We start from the raw sequence: 15105 nt of genomic DNA on the forward strand, positions 1-15105 counted from the left end.
TTGGAATATTAATTTTATCATATAAACTTATATTTGAAATATTTGAAAAATATTTATTTAAAAATGCAATGCAATTGTATTAGAAGTATGTAAAACTTTCAATAACAAATCGTTTTCACATTTTATAATATTGATATATTTATTTAAATTTAATTTTGATATATTTCAAATTTAAACAATATTCAATTATATATCAAATTGTGATTATTATTATAATTAAATAAATAATCTATTCAACTTACTAATTAAAAAAATTTTTCAATATTCTAGAATATAGAAAAAAAATTTTTTTATATTTAAATAATTATTAATTATTTAAATTTTTTGATTATCATAAATTATACAAAAATCATTTTATACATATAAAGTTTTGATATGTGTGAAGTTAGTTACTTACTTAATATAAATTACAATTGTGGAGTCAAATAAGTGTAGATATAAATAATATTTTTGTTTGATAACAAAAAGAATATTTAATTTCTCCGAATTATAATATTGATATAAAAATTTAATAGCTACTACATTCATTTTACGAAATAACAAATGGATGTTTGATTCATAAGAATGTTGAACAAGATATTATTGTGTGGTGAATATTTACGAAATATATGAGATATCCGTGAAAAATTTGAAATAATAATTCTATAAATTTTTAATTACAGAGTATTGAATATGACAACGATAAATCAAATTGATAAATCTTTACCATTCACGTTGAAACGAGGACAAGAAAAATTTGAAGATACTGATGATGATAATACAAGTCTCGAGGATATTAATGATCTTCTATCAATATCAATACCTTCACTTTCGGCGAATAAATTTCACATTCCTACCGATCTAAATGATGAATTTCTTCGATTAACTACTACGGCATGTTTCTTGTATAAAATACAATAAATATTTCAAAATATTAAAATCTAAATAAATATTTAGTTATTTTTATACATTTAATTAATAGTTTTATTATAATTTATAATTAATTAAATATCGACATATTTATAAAATGTTAAAATATTAAATTTAATATTTTAATTTTTATTACAGGTTCGTGCTGTATATTTTTCATATCTTCATAAATGTTTACTCACTAATTATATTCTTTGCTATAAAGAGAAAAATGAAGATATTCCAAGTAGTCAATTAAAAAAATGTGCAAATGAAATGGAATTGCTTGCAGTGCGATCATCTTTAGAAGCTACTTTATATAGACAAAATATGTTAAAATTAGTAAGTTTATTTATTGATGTATTTTAATATAATAAATTGATTAATAATTGAAATTAAGATTTATAGATTTCAGATGTAAAATCACATACATCAGAAAAAAAAGCTTATAAAAAATTAATAATATTTTTAGAAACCCCATCAACTAAAGTAGACATTGGGGTTCAAACAATTAATACATGGGCAGAATTAGAAAGAGCAGATAATATACAAAGTATATGTATTACATCTAATTGTGAAGAATTATCCTTACATAAAGAAACACCGAAATATAAAGAAGAAGATGACATGAATAATGAAAGTGAAGATTATGATATATCTTCTCAATTAACTATTTGCAATAATACAACTTCACCTACTATAAATTCTACTCATTTCCATGATAAAATACAAAATAAATTCAATATCAAATCAGATGAAGAAATAAAAAAAATGATAGTAGATGAAGAGACAATGAAAGAAGATAGCAATATTTTTAATTATATAAAAAATAATTCTAATTCTCAAATTCCAAACCAATCTAATATTCAAAATGATGATGAAAATTCACAGGATTCACTTTTACAACACATGGAAGACATGTTTTGCGATAGTGACGATAGTAGTGATCTTATGACATTAATTGAAAAACATTCAGGTGTTACTAAAGCTAATATGGATAAGGAAATTAATGCTCTTCTTCCACATAATTCAAATGGCTCTATTAATATGCCTGAAAATAATATAAAAATTAATTCTGTTAAAAATACTAATATAAAGACATTAAATACAAATACAGGAAAGTATAGTTTTAGTTACTATAAAGAAATGAAAACCAGACAAACTAATAAATTACCAGTTGAAAATGAAACAATAGAAAATAAACATAAACGTAGAATAAACAGTATTTGGTTTGTTGAACGTGTATATCAAGTATCTAAATTAAAGGCAAAAATGACAGAATTATCTTTAAAAGATTATAGAAAACATGGTAGAGTTAAAGAAAAATTCATTGAATTATTTGGAGAAACTGATGACGAAGAAATGATGCCAGATTCACCTATTTGTATAGAAGAACATTTAACTGCATGTAAAGAAAGAATAGCACCATGGATTGTAAAACATTTGATGCCATTCTATAAAAAACGAAGAATTAAAGATAGGCAGTTATTTAAAATAGTTGCAAAGCATGTAGCTGATATGCTTATTATTGAAAATACATTTCCTGGTTAGTAAATATTAAATTTCTTAACAAACTATTAAAAATATTATTTAATATAATACATTTTTTTTATTTTTTAGAACAAGACTGTGTGAGCAAATATATAGAAACATACTTCAAAAATAAAAAATTTATTAGAACTAAACAAGATGTATATTTATAAATATACATTGTGTAATTTAATCTGTTAGGTCGAAAAAATCTCATAAAATGTTTCATATAATTCAATTATTAATATTGCATTTATTCAAATAAAAGTTTTAAGCTTGAGATTAAATTAAAAGCAAAATTATATGTTTTATTATAAAAAAAGAAGAATAAATATAATATCATAAATTATTATAAATTAAGTTTAGAATGCAATATAAAAAAAAAAAAATAATTCAGGATTGTTACAGGAACTTTTTTTAATTTAAAAGAAAGTATTATAGTTCAATAATATTGAATTTTTAATGAAAATTTTCACATAAATTTTTTTAAAATAATATATAGTTTATTTTTAAAATAAATTAAAATTAAAACTTTTTTTGAATATTAATTTCGTAAAAATAAATATTTAAAACAGTCTTAATTATTCTTATGTTCCTTATTATTTATATTGATATATAATATTTCTGTTGGTATGCAATGTTATGTGTGCATCTGTATATATATACGTAAATATATTTATATTAAATTAATGAAATATATTTAAAATGTTTTTTTGCAATATTAATTGTAACTTAAATAAAATAATGTAAAATAGTTTAATCTATGCCCTGTACATAGTCCCCTTGATAAATATAAATGTTTAAAAAGTGTTCTTCTTAATGTAAGTTACAAAAATGAAAACATAATATATAAATTATTGATTTTACTTTCATTCCATAAAGCAATAATGTATCTTTCAAAATAAAATAAGGAGCATAACAAAGAAATTCAAAATACCTTAATTATATATATATTTTATCATTAATAAACAAAGATTAAATTTAGTAAATATTAAATTTTTAACAGTTTTTTCTTATGCAAAGAATATTAAATTATAAACAATTTTTTAGAGATTCATCTCTATTTTTAAATTATTTTATCTTATTTACTTATTTGTAATAATTCTGTTTACAAATAAACTTATGCTATTTACAAGTTATTCAAAAAAACACAGCATAATAAAATATTAGATATTTAATTTAATTTATTTTATTACATTGATATTATCTGTATACAAAAAACAGTGATAAAGTTATTAAAAAAGATTAAATTTTTATTATACTTTCTATTGAATAACTTGTAAATAAATACTTTTTGTCTTAATATTTTATTTTTCAAGCCATATTTTGAAATCCATATTTCAATCATATATTTATATATTAATTGAACTGTTGTATACAACATTATTCTGCAATTTCTGAAACTGATATATAAGTGTAAATTTATAAATTTTTTATAGAAGCTGATATAGCTATATTATTAAAAAAAAAAATAAAAACTTTATTAATCTTTTTTTCTAACTGATAATGATATTCAATAATAAAATCCCTCCAAATATTTTGTCATTGTGTTTGAAACACAATGATCTTAAGAAACAAGTTTCAGTCCAACATCACAGTATAGAAAGCTCGATTAAATATTGCATAGATATAGAGGGATCTTAATAAATTGTAAATTTAAAATTTTAAAATAATCAAATATAACTTTACATATATATTGAAGGTGGGGAGAAAAATATACTTGAAATAAGAATTATTGTAACTTATGTATTACGTATTTTTCCAGGTACGTAATTCTTGTCTATTACAGGTTCTTGTAGAAACATATGTAAACATCGTTCATTTTGTGCTAATGGATGTCCTGCTATTCTGAAATATTATAAATTTTATTTAATTTCAACAATTTTTTTATATTAAAATTGAAAAAAATAGTTATATATTTTAATTAATTATATTATGTTAACATATTTTAATATGCTCACTTATTAACAAAAGCTTCTAAACCTTTTCTTCGATCTTCAATAAAATCTTCTTCAAAAATACCATCATCGCCTCGAAATGGCATTTGACGTTTCCAAGCCTTTCCTGGTAATGGAGGCACTACTATCTATATGTTTATAACAAATATTTTTTATTTATTTGTAATACTGATATTTTTGATAGAAAAATTTTAGTATAATGAGTTAATGTTGCCAATATTAAATATATATTTAATATTATTATATATTTTTATTCAATATTAAATATATATTTTTAAAAAAATTAATTTAATTTTCTAAATTTTTTTATTAACTAAAAATATTTTATTAACTGACCTTGCTATCTCTTTCTAATTCAGTTCTTAACCATTCAAAATCACTATATCTTCTTCTTACTGTGGAATCTTTTACTTTAAAAACTGGAAGATTTGTCTGAAATGAAAATTTATTTTTTCATAATTTATTTATATATTATATTATATATTATTTATAATAGCATTTAAAATATAATATAAAAATGTATAATTTATAATTAATTTTATCTTAAAACAATAAAATATTTATATTATTAATATTAATACAGTATACAATATATAATTAATATTATTTTAAATTAATTTAAATAATTATATATTTTATAATATATTATAAAATATTATAATATTATAAATAATATTATATTGTAAATAATTTATACAAAAATTATTTTATATAAAGAACTGTTGCTTTAATTTTTTAAGATCATCCATAGACATTAATCTAAGGTTTATAATAACTTCAATATTTTTTTTATATCTATCCAAATTATCATTAAAAGTAAGATAGCAGACACTGCCCATGATAGATTTGGTTAATATCTACAATAAAATTACTCCTTTCATTAATGCCATAATTATTATATATGAAATGAAAATATTTAAATTTTAAATATTTAAAAACATTTAAATTTTATTTTTGTAAACTTTTGTAAATTATCTAATATAACAAAATTGTACTACATATATATATTACAATATATATATATATATATATATTGAATACAATGCTAATTTTTTTTTACAAAAAATGATGAATTATATATATAAGTAATTTATTTTTATTTATTTATTATATTAATGAATAAGAATCAATTAATTAAATATTTTATTATATTACGTAAAAATACAATAGAATTTATATATATTGATAATATATAGTCTTATGTTGCATTTAAGCGGCAAAAGGAAAACTGACATTTAGAATAGAAAAATACCCAAAATATACAAATTTATAATATTAGATAAAAACAAGTTTAAAATAAAAAGGATCTATCACTTACCCTCATACGAACTTCATAATCAGTGTATCGTTTTTTGCCGACGCCGTGTGTGATTGGATTAATCACATCAATTTCGAGAAAATTTGCAGGTGCTGCATAAGCGTCATCCAGAGTCTGTTTTTTAACATTTAAACGACGTGTAGCGTCCACTGTCGTATCCGCCATACCTTTAACTGTAAATTAATTAAACAGTATAAATATCACCTAAAAACAAATTCGATACACTGGATAATGAAAGTTCGTCAAATGACAGCGGTAAGAAACTTGACACAATTTATTCTCATGTGTTATGTCTGTGGTTATGATATAAGAGAATGGAGATAGAGAGGAAACTTACAAATTAAATAAAATACATGTACTATGTCATCTATAAAATAATATTATTAAGAACTGTTTTTATCAAATTTTATATTTTAATTGATTAAATTTTAATACAATCATCTTTCATTGATAATAATAATATAATATTGTAAAATTACGTTAAATAAATATAATTAAATATTCTAATAATATGTGATAGCTATTATAGATATTATATAAATGTATTAATCGAAAGTTATACATTGACTCTAGCTATTATACATTATATGAAATAAATGTTTTAAAAATATTTAAAAATTGATATATAGATATATATCAATGCTTTCAATTATATATATAATTAATAAACAATAATAAAATAAGGTAAAGGCATTTTAGAATATAATATATTTTTAAAAAAATCCATCACATAACTATAAAAATAATTAGAATGATCATTTTTGTGTATAGATACATATAATTTGAAAAATCCGATATGTATATACAATTATGAAATTATATAATAATACATATTTAATTATGGTTTATTGTTCAAAATGATAAAATATTAAGTGATAAAATATGGTAAGAAGTATATATATTAAGTATTATTAAATATTTTTTCAATAATTATTGAATATGGAAATTAATAAAATTTATTATATCAATTAAAATAAGTTATGATATTAATTAAAGTATATTTATTGAGCATCAAAACATCATATTAAAACAATGATTTTTATTATTGTATAAAACAAATCTTATTACTCTTAACACAGTTATATATGTGTCATCTAATAAATTTTTCAGATAATGACATATTTTGATATTTTATGATATACAAATAATTAATAAATTAAGATAAAAATTAGTTTGTTTACACGATGAGATGTGAGACGTTTGCTGTATATGCAGCTGGCGATAATCTGATATCATCTGAACGAGGAATAGGACGTTGACGGATATCACTATCTCCTGGCCACGCTCGACCAGGACTTCGTGGAGTCACGTTTGATCTAGCTACCGTATCGACTGCTAAACTCACAGTTGTAGGATCATTAAGGCCATTACTTTGAATCCTTCGTTGAGCAGCTATCGAAGCCCGCAAAGTTTTCCGTTTCTGCATTTTAAAATCAAAAATCAAAAAATTGAACTAGATACAAGTATTAAATATCTTAAACAATTGCATTCATTTCATTGCTTTAACTAATACTATTGTATTTATATTGCAATATATAAAAAATATTGAAAATTAATTATAAATAATGATATTTTGCGTTTCTATGATAATAATAACTTTTTGCAGTAACATATTAAAATGTAGAAATTTTCTTTCAATTTTTGTATCTATTTTTTAAAAGAAAGACTAAAAAGGTAATATTATTATCAATATAAAGAAGCCAACTGTATGATGCAACATAAAAGAAGCAATTTTGGTGTAGAATACGATAATTATTCTTTTTTCATCGTAGCTTACACCTTCATTAAAAGTTGAATCTCATTGCATTGACTATATAATTTATTTTTATTATTAAAGCTTGCAAAGCGATGAATATTTGTGCTTTGATCTATAATGTTCGTTTGATGATCATATTCTTTTTTGTTACTGAGATCTGTTAGAATTTCCTTCGTTGCTCCCCTAATTTGTCCTGGCTGCTTGCAATTTACTAATAAACATAGAATTCTGAGAAAAAGAGAACGAAAGATATCGAACAGAAGAAAATCGGTTTCTGCCAAAAATTTAGTATATTCAAATCTTTCTTTACCTCAATTGCACCTCTCCATTTATCGGCTGCATGTCTTGCTAATTCCATCTTCTTTTGCTTACGAATCTGATGCTTTTTATATGCTACTTCAATAATAATTAGTCCGATACCACCAATAATTCCAACACCGACCACTATAAACACTCCGGCCATATTTTTTAGGCCCAAAGTATTGGGAGCTTTTTCCAGTTGTTCACATTGTTGTACATTACTTCGGAGAATCCAATGATTGTCGAGACTCTCCATAAAGCCACCTAAAAATATATTATATATTTAATAATAATTATTGTAATAATTAAAATAATAATTATTAATTAATATTTCTTTTTATTAACTTTTTATTAACTTTAATATATGATAATTTTTGTATACTAAATTTTTAATTATTTTAGGTAATAATTTATATTAATTCTTACTTTCATGGAAGTCTAAAATAGCAAGAGTTACTGCATCTGCCCATAAAGAACCTTTTTGCAAACCAATTCCGTAACCAGAACGACCAAATAATTCTCCAGCAGTTACTAATTCACAATCTTGAGCAGCTTCGAATTCTAATCGAGAACTATCCCAGATAAAAGCCATAAGTTTCCTAAAGCATAATATAATTCTTAAGAATTATATTCTTTTAGAATTGATATTTTATAGTAATCAGAATTTTTTTTTTTTTTACCCAATTTTTATATCTCTAATAGCTTCTTCGGCAGTATCGTAATTGTTCGCTTCCATTGTACGATACATATTGGATAATTCGACTTGGCGACGGAAATACATGTCTACAGCAGAACCTTTTACCGTGGCACATGTAAGATTCTCCATGGTATTTCTAAGCTATAAATATATGCATGTGATATTTCGCAGATAATGTAATTCGTTACTTTGACTAAAATCATTATTTAATTTTTAATACAATATTTAATTATTTAATACAGTAGCAAAAATAGCAATAGTGATAATCGATAAATATATATATATATATATATGTATATATATATATATAAAATATTATAAAAATGATTCAATAAAGAATTTAAAATTATAAATGTTAATAAAAAATATATTATAAATGAAAAAACACATACAAAATATATACAATAAATGCATATATATTATAACATTATTATATTTAATATGAACATTGTTATTAAAATAAATTGTAGAATTCTTTTTATTATTTTTAATATTTTTCTTTCAAATGTCAAAGATTTATGTCAATTTAAAGCAATATAGGTTGAATATTAAATATTGTCATGGAACGATTTGGACATGTTAATTGTATTAGCATTTAAAAAAATTAATATCAATTTTGATTTTATTAATTTTATTCTTACTCGAGCATCGTTGATACCAGTTAATTTCGTTTTTGGTCGTTCCAACACAAGAAATGCAGCTAAATTGGCAGTATAAGAAGCAACGATAATCATCGCAAAACCTGCCCATACCATGCCCAACACTCGAGCAGAAAAACTCCGTGGAGTACCTATTAAATAGTTTTATATTTATTATTTACTTTTAATACTGATAAAATCATACTCATTTATAGAAATTATTTTTACGCAACTCAATGCTTAAAATCAATTTAATAATATTTTAATTAGCTTTAATAAAAATAATACATAGTTATAAATATATTCTATAATATTGAATCATACATAAATTCTTTTTTTTTCTAAATAGGTTTTCTTATAAAGGAAATAACAAACCTTCTCCGATTCCACTGTTAAGAAGAACTCCCCAAGCGAACCAGACAGCGCTAGATAGATTCAGGGCATCCTCTTCGGTACCGTCAGTGTTTGCTAGCTTGAACCTCCCGAAAGGCGAAAACCGGTCGAGGAGGTACAAAACTAGAGCCACTACGTGCACCGATACCATTACCAATATCCACAGAGTATTACTAAATGGTTGTAAAAACGACACCAAAGTTGATGATCTTGATGGCTAAAGATAAATATTTTTTCAATATTATATTTTATAGTCTTTTTATTATTCAATATAATATTAATTATTTATTCAAATAATTATTATTATGAAATATAATGTTAAACTATTCTTTAATTATTTTTTAATTTAAAATTAATTTTAATCTTAAACTTTAATTTAAAAATAATTAATTTGAAATTAGTTATTAAAAAATATACCTTCTTTTCAAGAATGGTGATGCCTTGATATTTAAATGGTTTGCTAAATTCGATGAACTCTGCACGTTCTGGATTAATTGTTAAAGGAGCAACAATCATATCTGCTCTTTCATTCACCAATTCTCCGATAAGTCCAGTCCATTCCTTTTTTCCTCCTACTAAAAAAAGGTACTCATGAATTAAATATATATATCATTTTTTCACGTTAAAATTTATTTTCAAAAAAGTGAAATCTTGTATGTCTTATATTTTATATCTCTCTACAATTGTTTTATCATAATTTTATTCGCACCTGAATTGTTTTTGATTATATAGTTGCCAAATTGTCCATCGGGAGATAAAGCCAAACTGTAGGTAAAATTAATAGTCTTTGATAACTCTTTCAATAAATCCATGCAGTATCCTTTGCAACAAAATGTTTTTGTAGCTGAAAATATTTGAATTAATGTTAATAATGAAAAAGATACATTATATATTGTGATATTTAGTATTCTTACTTTCACCATCGGTGACATTAAAATGAGGACATAGAATCTCTTCTGGAAGACATGATTCACTGAATGCGATTTCACGAACGTAGACAAATGGTTTTTCTTCAATAGTGAGCACTTTGAGATGGGTAGGAATCATGAAACCCTCGGGTTTAGTTTGCAATCGGCCAGGCCATGTTATATTGGATTCGTTGACGCTTAATGTCATTTTTTCAGTACCATTCTACGATATGATACTGAATATCAATACTAAAGAAGCAAAAAGATATATTCACAAAATATTTAGATTTTAATATTTTAAAATATTAAATTAGATATTAAATTATAAATTAGATTGTGTGTATGTATGAATTTATCAAATTAAATAATAATATTATAATATTTTAATATTATAATAATATTAAAATAGATAAATATTTACTTCTTATATTAAAAATTGTGATAAGTAATTCGTAAAGAAAAATATTATTCATTTTTTAAATAATTAATAATATATTAATAATAAATTAATATCTAAATAATTATCTAAAAAAAATAATCATAAAAGAAATAATTACAAGTATAAAAAAAATTATATTTTTATTATTTTATTATATTTATTTTTTTTTTAATCTCACTGGATAAAAATATCGTCCAACGGAGACCTGATCACCATTCTCTTGAATATTAATTATATCATATTCCGCAAAAATACGATCTCCATTATCATCAAACGCTACTTTGCCAGTGAAACCTGATAATTCCTGTTTGCGAATGAATCTAAAATAGAATGAAATTGTCATCATATAATATTAGTTAATTCATGTTAAAAAATTGAAAAAGAAAATGATAGAAATAAACCATACTCAAACAGATTTTTGCCAGTTTCCCATATGGAGCCGGAATCTCCACAATTCTTTGGCGGCTCTGTGATTGATTTTGACTTGTTCATCTCTTGTAAAGCAGATGTAAGCACTCTCCTGAAATATATATAATATGTTAAATTATAAAAATCAAATTCATAAAATTTGCCCAATTCAAAATAATAAAATTTAAAATATTAATTATTCCCTTTATTTGAATAATTTTTAAACTATATAATAATATAATTAATTTTTCAAATTAAATAATAATAATAATAAAAATAATTTTCATGAACATTCGAGACTATTCTTATATTACCCAATCGAATGTTCGTTAACTACTAATTATATGTATCTGAAATTGTTATAGATTATTTCACACAGAGGGACAGAGCAACGTTACTTGTGCACACATATGTTCAAAGCATATTCAGCGTTTGCTGAATGAAATATCCATTGGAAGGATGTGCTAAGAGAGTATGTAATCCAGTGATCTGAAATCAATTGTAGATTGCTGTGAAATCAAGATGCATTGTTTCTTGTGCATTGCATGCAATTGTACAAATCAAAAGAAATTTAAAGGAATGAAGAAAATATTTTCCTTTTTTGTTTTTTTTTTATAAAATATTATAAGATATCTATTAATTTATTTTAAGCCTTTCCATGCATGTATTCTTCTGTTTTTTGGGGAGAAAAACTCTTTTCAGTAGTAATACACGAAACTACGAACGTAATATACATGCGTGAATGTCTATATATGATTAGAAATGAACTGACAGACTATCTTTGATGTGAGCCGTCTCATTCTCCGCATTAATTAATTTCAAGCCAAGAAGACCTTCCGGTGCATTCGATGCATCTAAGGCTTGCTCTGTTACAATCCAAACATATCCTGCACCGGTCATGTTCATCGCCGCAGCGTCTTGAAAGATAACACTTGCATCCATTTTTCTATTAAAAAATAAACGAATTTTTTTTAATAATTACCAATTTAAAACAGATTAAAGAACAATATATTTGTTGATAAAGGTTTATAAGATTATTTTGTGTCATATGATAATATAATATTAATTATTATATTTATTATAATTATTTTAAATAATTTATAAATCTTATTTTTCCTTCTTTCTAAATTAATATCATGTAAATTTTAAATAATTAATACTTACGAAGCATATAAAAGATAAACTCTAGCTTGTGCGTTTTTCATCTCTATCAACTGTTGTGTGAAGCTATCTAAACCAGGTTCGAATTCAATCACAGACTCTACCTTTTAAATAATTTAATAATTCATAAAATTTTTATTAAAAACTATTTCTATTTTAGATGGATATAATTTAATAATTTTATACGTACTTGAACCTTAATTTCAACATCATCTTCCAAATTTTGAGAAGTTGTCTGAAATCTTCCAAGTAATGCACGACCATCTGTGTCCGAACTATGAATGAAGATTACTTTCATATAATTGAAATGTTTCAATAGTTCAACCCAAACATCTGTTTGATGTGAGTATGGTGGTACTGTCCTTAAGAAGGAAACGTGAATATTCTAAAAGAATAAAATATTTTAAATTTATTTTCGATTTTATTGATTTGGAATATTATCCAGGATCATTGTTGTTTCGAATATATTTCATGCATGCTATATAGATATTTAACGTAACACATAATAATATCGATAATATAATACTAAAGTATAATACCATTATAAGTAATCTTATTTGCATAGAACATGCTGGTGAAATTTAAGAGACATCTAAACATATTATGTTAAAAAATAATTTTTCACAAAATCTATTTTTATATTACTTCATATATATTTGTATTATATATATAATGTTTATAATTAAACATATATAATGTTTAATTATATTAAAATCAATATTATACATATCGTAAAAAAATGCTCGAATTATATATTAAGCATGTTTTAATATAATATAGAAATTTTAATTATATATTTTTTTTAAAGAAATTATATTTATATATCATCATTTAATTTTTCATAATTACAATAATTACAATATTTTCTTATATTTTCACTATTCTTAACAAATATTTTTATTGATTTTCATAGAATAAAAATCTTTATCAAATCTGCTAATTGACTCACTTTGTCAGAGAATGCTGAATCCCTCGAAGATATACCTATAACGGGTATGTGATAAAATCCACTTGTGTAAGAAACAGCGGCTGGTGACAGATCTCCTGTAAGGGGATGAGATACCACTACCGCATACACTTGTCTTTCTATCAAAGACTTGCATACGCTTAAAGCTGTTTTAATTGGATTGGAATCCATTTCAATTATTGTGTGCTTATAAGTCACTCCTTTATTAACGTAGTTTAAGTTGAAGTTTAATTCCTGGAAAACCAGAGAAAACGAGGAATTAATGATGATTAAATACTTAGAAATTTTCATTTCCATATAGATATAGATTTCGTATATAGATTTGTGATCATATTTGGTGTTTCATTAGATAAAGTAATTAAATCTCATGTTGAATTTAAACTCAATTATTTTGGATCATAAAGGGGAAATTATATTAAAAAACTATAAAAATTTAATCAAGTTGATTTAAATTTTAATAAAATATCAAAATGAAATCAATAAATATTTTAAATTATTTGATTTAGTTTAAGAAAATTTTAAGATTTTTTTTTTCATATTACTTACGTTTAATGTTTGCTCGAAACATTTTTTACTCTTATTATTGGAGAAAACACCGCCAATCATAAACAAGGTGGGATTGTTTAATTGTTGATTCGCAATGATATTATATATTTCATCGTTCAAAATAATCAAAGAAATGAATAATGCAATATTTTCGTATTTCATTATTACAAAAATTGACCTACAAATATAGAAATGAATTTTATTTATTAATTAAAGTATAAACAAAAAAAACTATATAAAATTATATATATATGTAATGAATCATGAAAATTATATCACATTTTAATAATTACATATAATTATAAATATACGTTAATATAATTATATTATATGAGTATATATTAAATTATATAATATTATATAATTATAATTAAAATTAATTATATAATTAATTATATCAACATATTATAATAAATTTGATAACAAAAAAAAATTATTTTTATGAATATAAATTCTAATTACATATTCTTTTGAAATAACTTCAAAAACATTTTGTTAAAGATCAAATCTGAACGTACCGGATCTGTGCAGACTTCTCGATTGTTCACGTAATATTTGGGGACGTATAGATTAACTGATGATTCATTTGTTAACCGTTCACGCCCTTCTAAATCTAAATACACGATGAACAGATCCAGTGTTAATGATGAGCGCAAAGGTAGATCTGAGAGACAGAAGTTGGAGATTCATTGATCCATTCGGATGCTGCGCACAGACTTCGTCCCCACTATTATAATATTAGGATGTTTTCCCATTTTCCAGTCGATCTTTCAATTTCTTTTCAATCTTTTTCATACATTTTCTTCCTTATTTTAATTTTATTACTTATTTTTTATTTTTAAAATCAATCGATTTGATTCAAATTTACATTTATTTATAATTTACATTTACATAATCTTTCAAGTTTATTCATTATTATGAACTTGATTAATAATAAATATAAAAATTCACTGCATATATTTGTAAATCTTATTCTTAAATATTCTGAAATTTTATTTTTTTTAATTTTTAGTAAAAATTGTTTAATTTAACTTTTTATTTTCATTTTTATTTTCATATTATTTACATTATATTGATTTCTTATTGTGATATTAAGCTAACAAAAATTTTATTAAATTGAAAAAGTAAAGAATGAATGAGAAATAATACAAATTTTTTTTCTTGATATATATAAATGTAAAACAATTTAAAAAAATAA

General features: G+C 22.5%; 3 protein-coding genes across 7 annotated transcripts; 1 reads left to right on the forward strand and 2 right to left on the reverse strand.

Annotated features, from left to right (window-relative positions):
* Positions 1 to 387: 387 nt before the first annotated feature.
* LOC100868436 (uncharacterized) lies at positions 388 to 3178 on the forward strand. The gene is made up of 5 exons (XM_086909736.1): positions 388 to 589; positions 663 to 873; positions 1048 to 1230; positions 1297 to 2434; positions 2509 to 3178. Exons 2-5 carry the CDS (start codon positions 673 to 675, stop codon positions 2589 to 2591), a joined length of 1605 nt encoding a protein of 534 aa, XP_086765862.1. The 5' UTR covers positions 388 to 589; positions 663 to 672; the 3' UTR covers positions 2592 to 3178.
* A 174-nt stretch (positions 3179 to 3352) lies between these two features.
* Positions 3353 to 6586, reverse strand: Snx3 (sorting nexin 3). Its single transcript, XM_003698672.3, has 4 exons — positions 5695 to 6586; positions 4713 to 4808; positions 4380 to 4504; positions 3353 to 4266 (listed from the first exon to the last, which is right to left on the reverse strand). Exons 1-4 carry the CDS (start codon positions 5857 to 5859, stop codon positions 4161 to 4163), a joined length of 492 nt encoding a protein of 163 aa, XP_003698720.1. The 5' UTR covers positions 5860 to 6586; the 3' UTR covers positions 3353 to 4160.
* Positions 6587 to 6680: 94 nt separating this feature from the next.
* Positions 6681 to 14593, reverse strand: Nmdar1 (glutamate ionotropic receptor NMDA type subunit 1). Of its 5 annotated transcripts, none has more exons than XM_086909720.1 (17): positions 14426 to 14593; positions 13908 to 14085; positions 13344 to 13595; positions 12585 to 12779; positions 12398 to 12498; positions 12006 to 12179; positions 11232 to 11345; positions 11004 to 11145; positions 10393 to 10609; positions 10188 to 10322; positions 9896 to 10050; positions 9461 to 9695; positions 9089 to 9237; positions 8431 to 8588; positions 8177 to 8349; positions 7761 to 8014; positions 6681 to 7114 (listed from the first exon to the last, which is right to left on the reverse strand). In XM_086909720.1, exons 2-17 carry the CDS (start codon positions 14067 to 14069, stop codon positions 6872 to 6874), a joined length of 2859 nt encoding a protein of 952 aa, XP_086765846.1. In that variant the 5' UTR covers positions 14070 to 14085; positions 14426 to 14593; the 3' UTR covers positions 6681 to 6871. The 5 variants fall into 5 exon arrangements, with proteins under 5 accessions (XP_086765846.1, XP_086765845.1, XP_086765847.1 ...); XM_086909719.1 differs by having other exon boundaries at positions 9896 to 10053; XM_086909721.1 differs by having other exon boundaries at positions 6681 to 7678; positions 9896 to 10053.
* Positions 14594 to 15105: the final 512 nt, after the last annotated feature.

The sequence above is a fragment of the Apis florea genome, unplaced genomic scaffold, assembly GCF_048593485.1.
Source record: "Apis florea isolate Af1SG1 unplaced genomic scaffold, ASM4859348v1 contig_3158_pilon, whole genome shotgun sequence".
Taxonomy (NCBI): domain Eukaryota; kingdom Metazoa; phylum Arthropoda; class Insecta; order Hymenoptera; family Apidae; genus Apis; species Apis florea.

What these genes read in the sequence shown, in the direction of transcription:
- Nmdar1 (XM_086909719.1), bottom strand. Translation starts at nt 14,069, where the DNA reads ATGAAATACGAAAATATTGCATTATTCATTTCTTTGATTATTTTGAAC. An exon ending in ATTCAGCATTCTCTGACAAA is followed by an intron (nt 12,780 to 13,343) that starts GTGAGTCAATTA and finishes TTATTCTTTTAG; the next exon opens with AATATTCACGTTTCCTTCTT. An exon ending in ATTAGAGATATAAAAATTGG is followed by an intron (nt 8,350 to 8,430) that starts GTAAAAAAAAAA and finishes ATTATGCTTTAG; the next exon opens with GAAACTTATGGCTTTTATCT.
- Snx3 (XM_003698672.3), bottom strand. Translation starts at nt 5,859, where the DNA reads ATGGCGGATACGACAGTGGACGCTACACGTCGTTTAAATGTTAAAAAA. An exon ending in AATTAGAAAGAGATAGCAAG is followed by an intron (nt 4,505 to 4,712) that starts GTCAGTTAATAA and finishes ATAAACATATAG; the next exon opens with ATAGTAGTGCCTCCATTACC. An exon ending in TTAGAAGCTTTTGTTAATAA is followed by an intron (nt 4,267 to 4,379) that starts GTGAGCATATTA and finishes ATAATATTTCAG; the next exon opens with AATAGCAGGACATCCATTAG.
- LOC100868436 (XM_086909736.1), top strand. Translation starts at nt 673, where the DNA reads ATGACAACGATAAATCAAATTGATAAATCTTTACCATTCACGTTGAAA. An exon ending in GACAAAATATGTTAAAATTA is followed by an intron (nt 1,231 to 1,296) that starts GTAAGTTTATTT and finishes TAAGATTTATAG; the next exon opens with ATTTCAGATGTAAAATCACA. An exon ending in TATTGAAAATACATTTCCTG is followed by an intron (nt 2,435 to 2,508) that starts GTTAGTAAATAT and finishes TTTATTTTTTAG; the next exon opens with AACAAGACTGTGTGAGCAAA.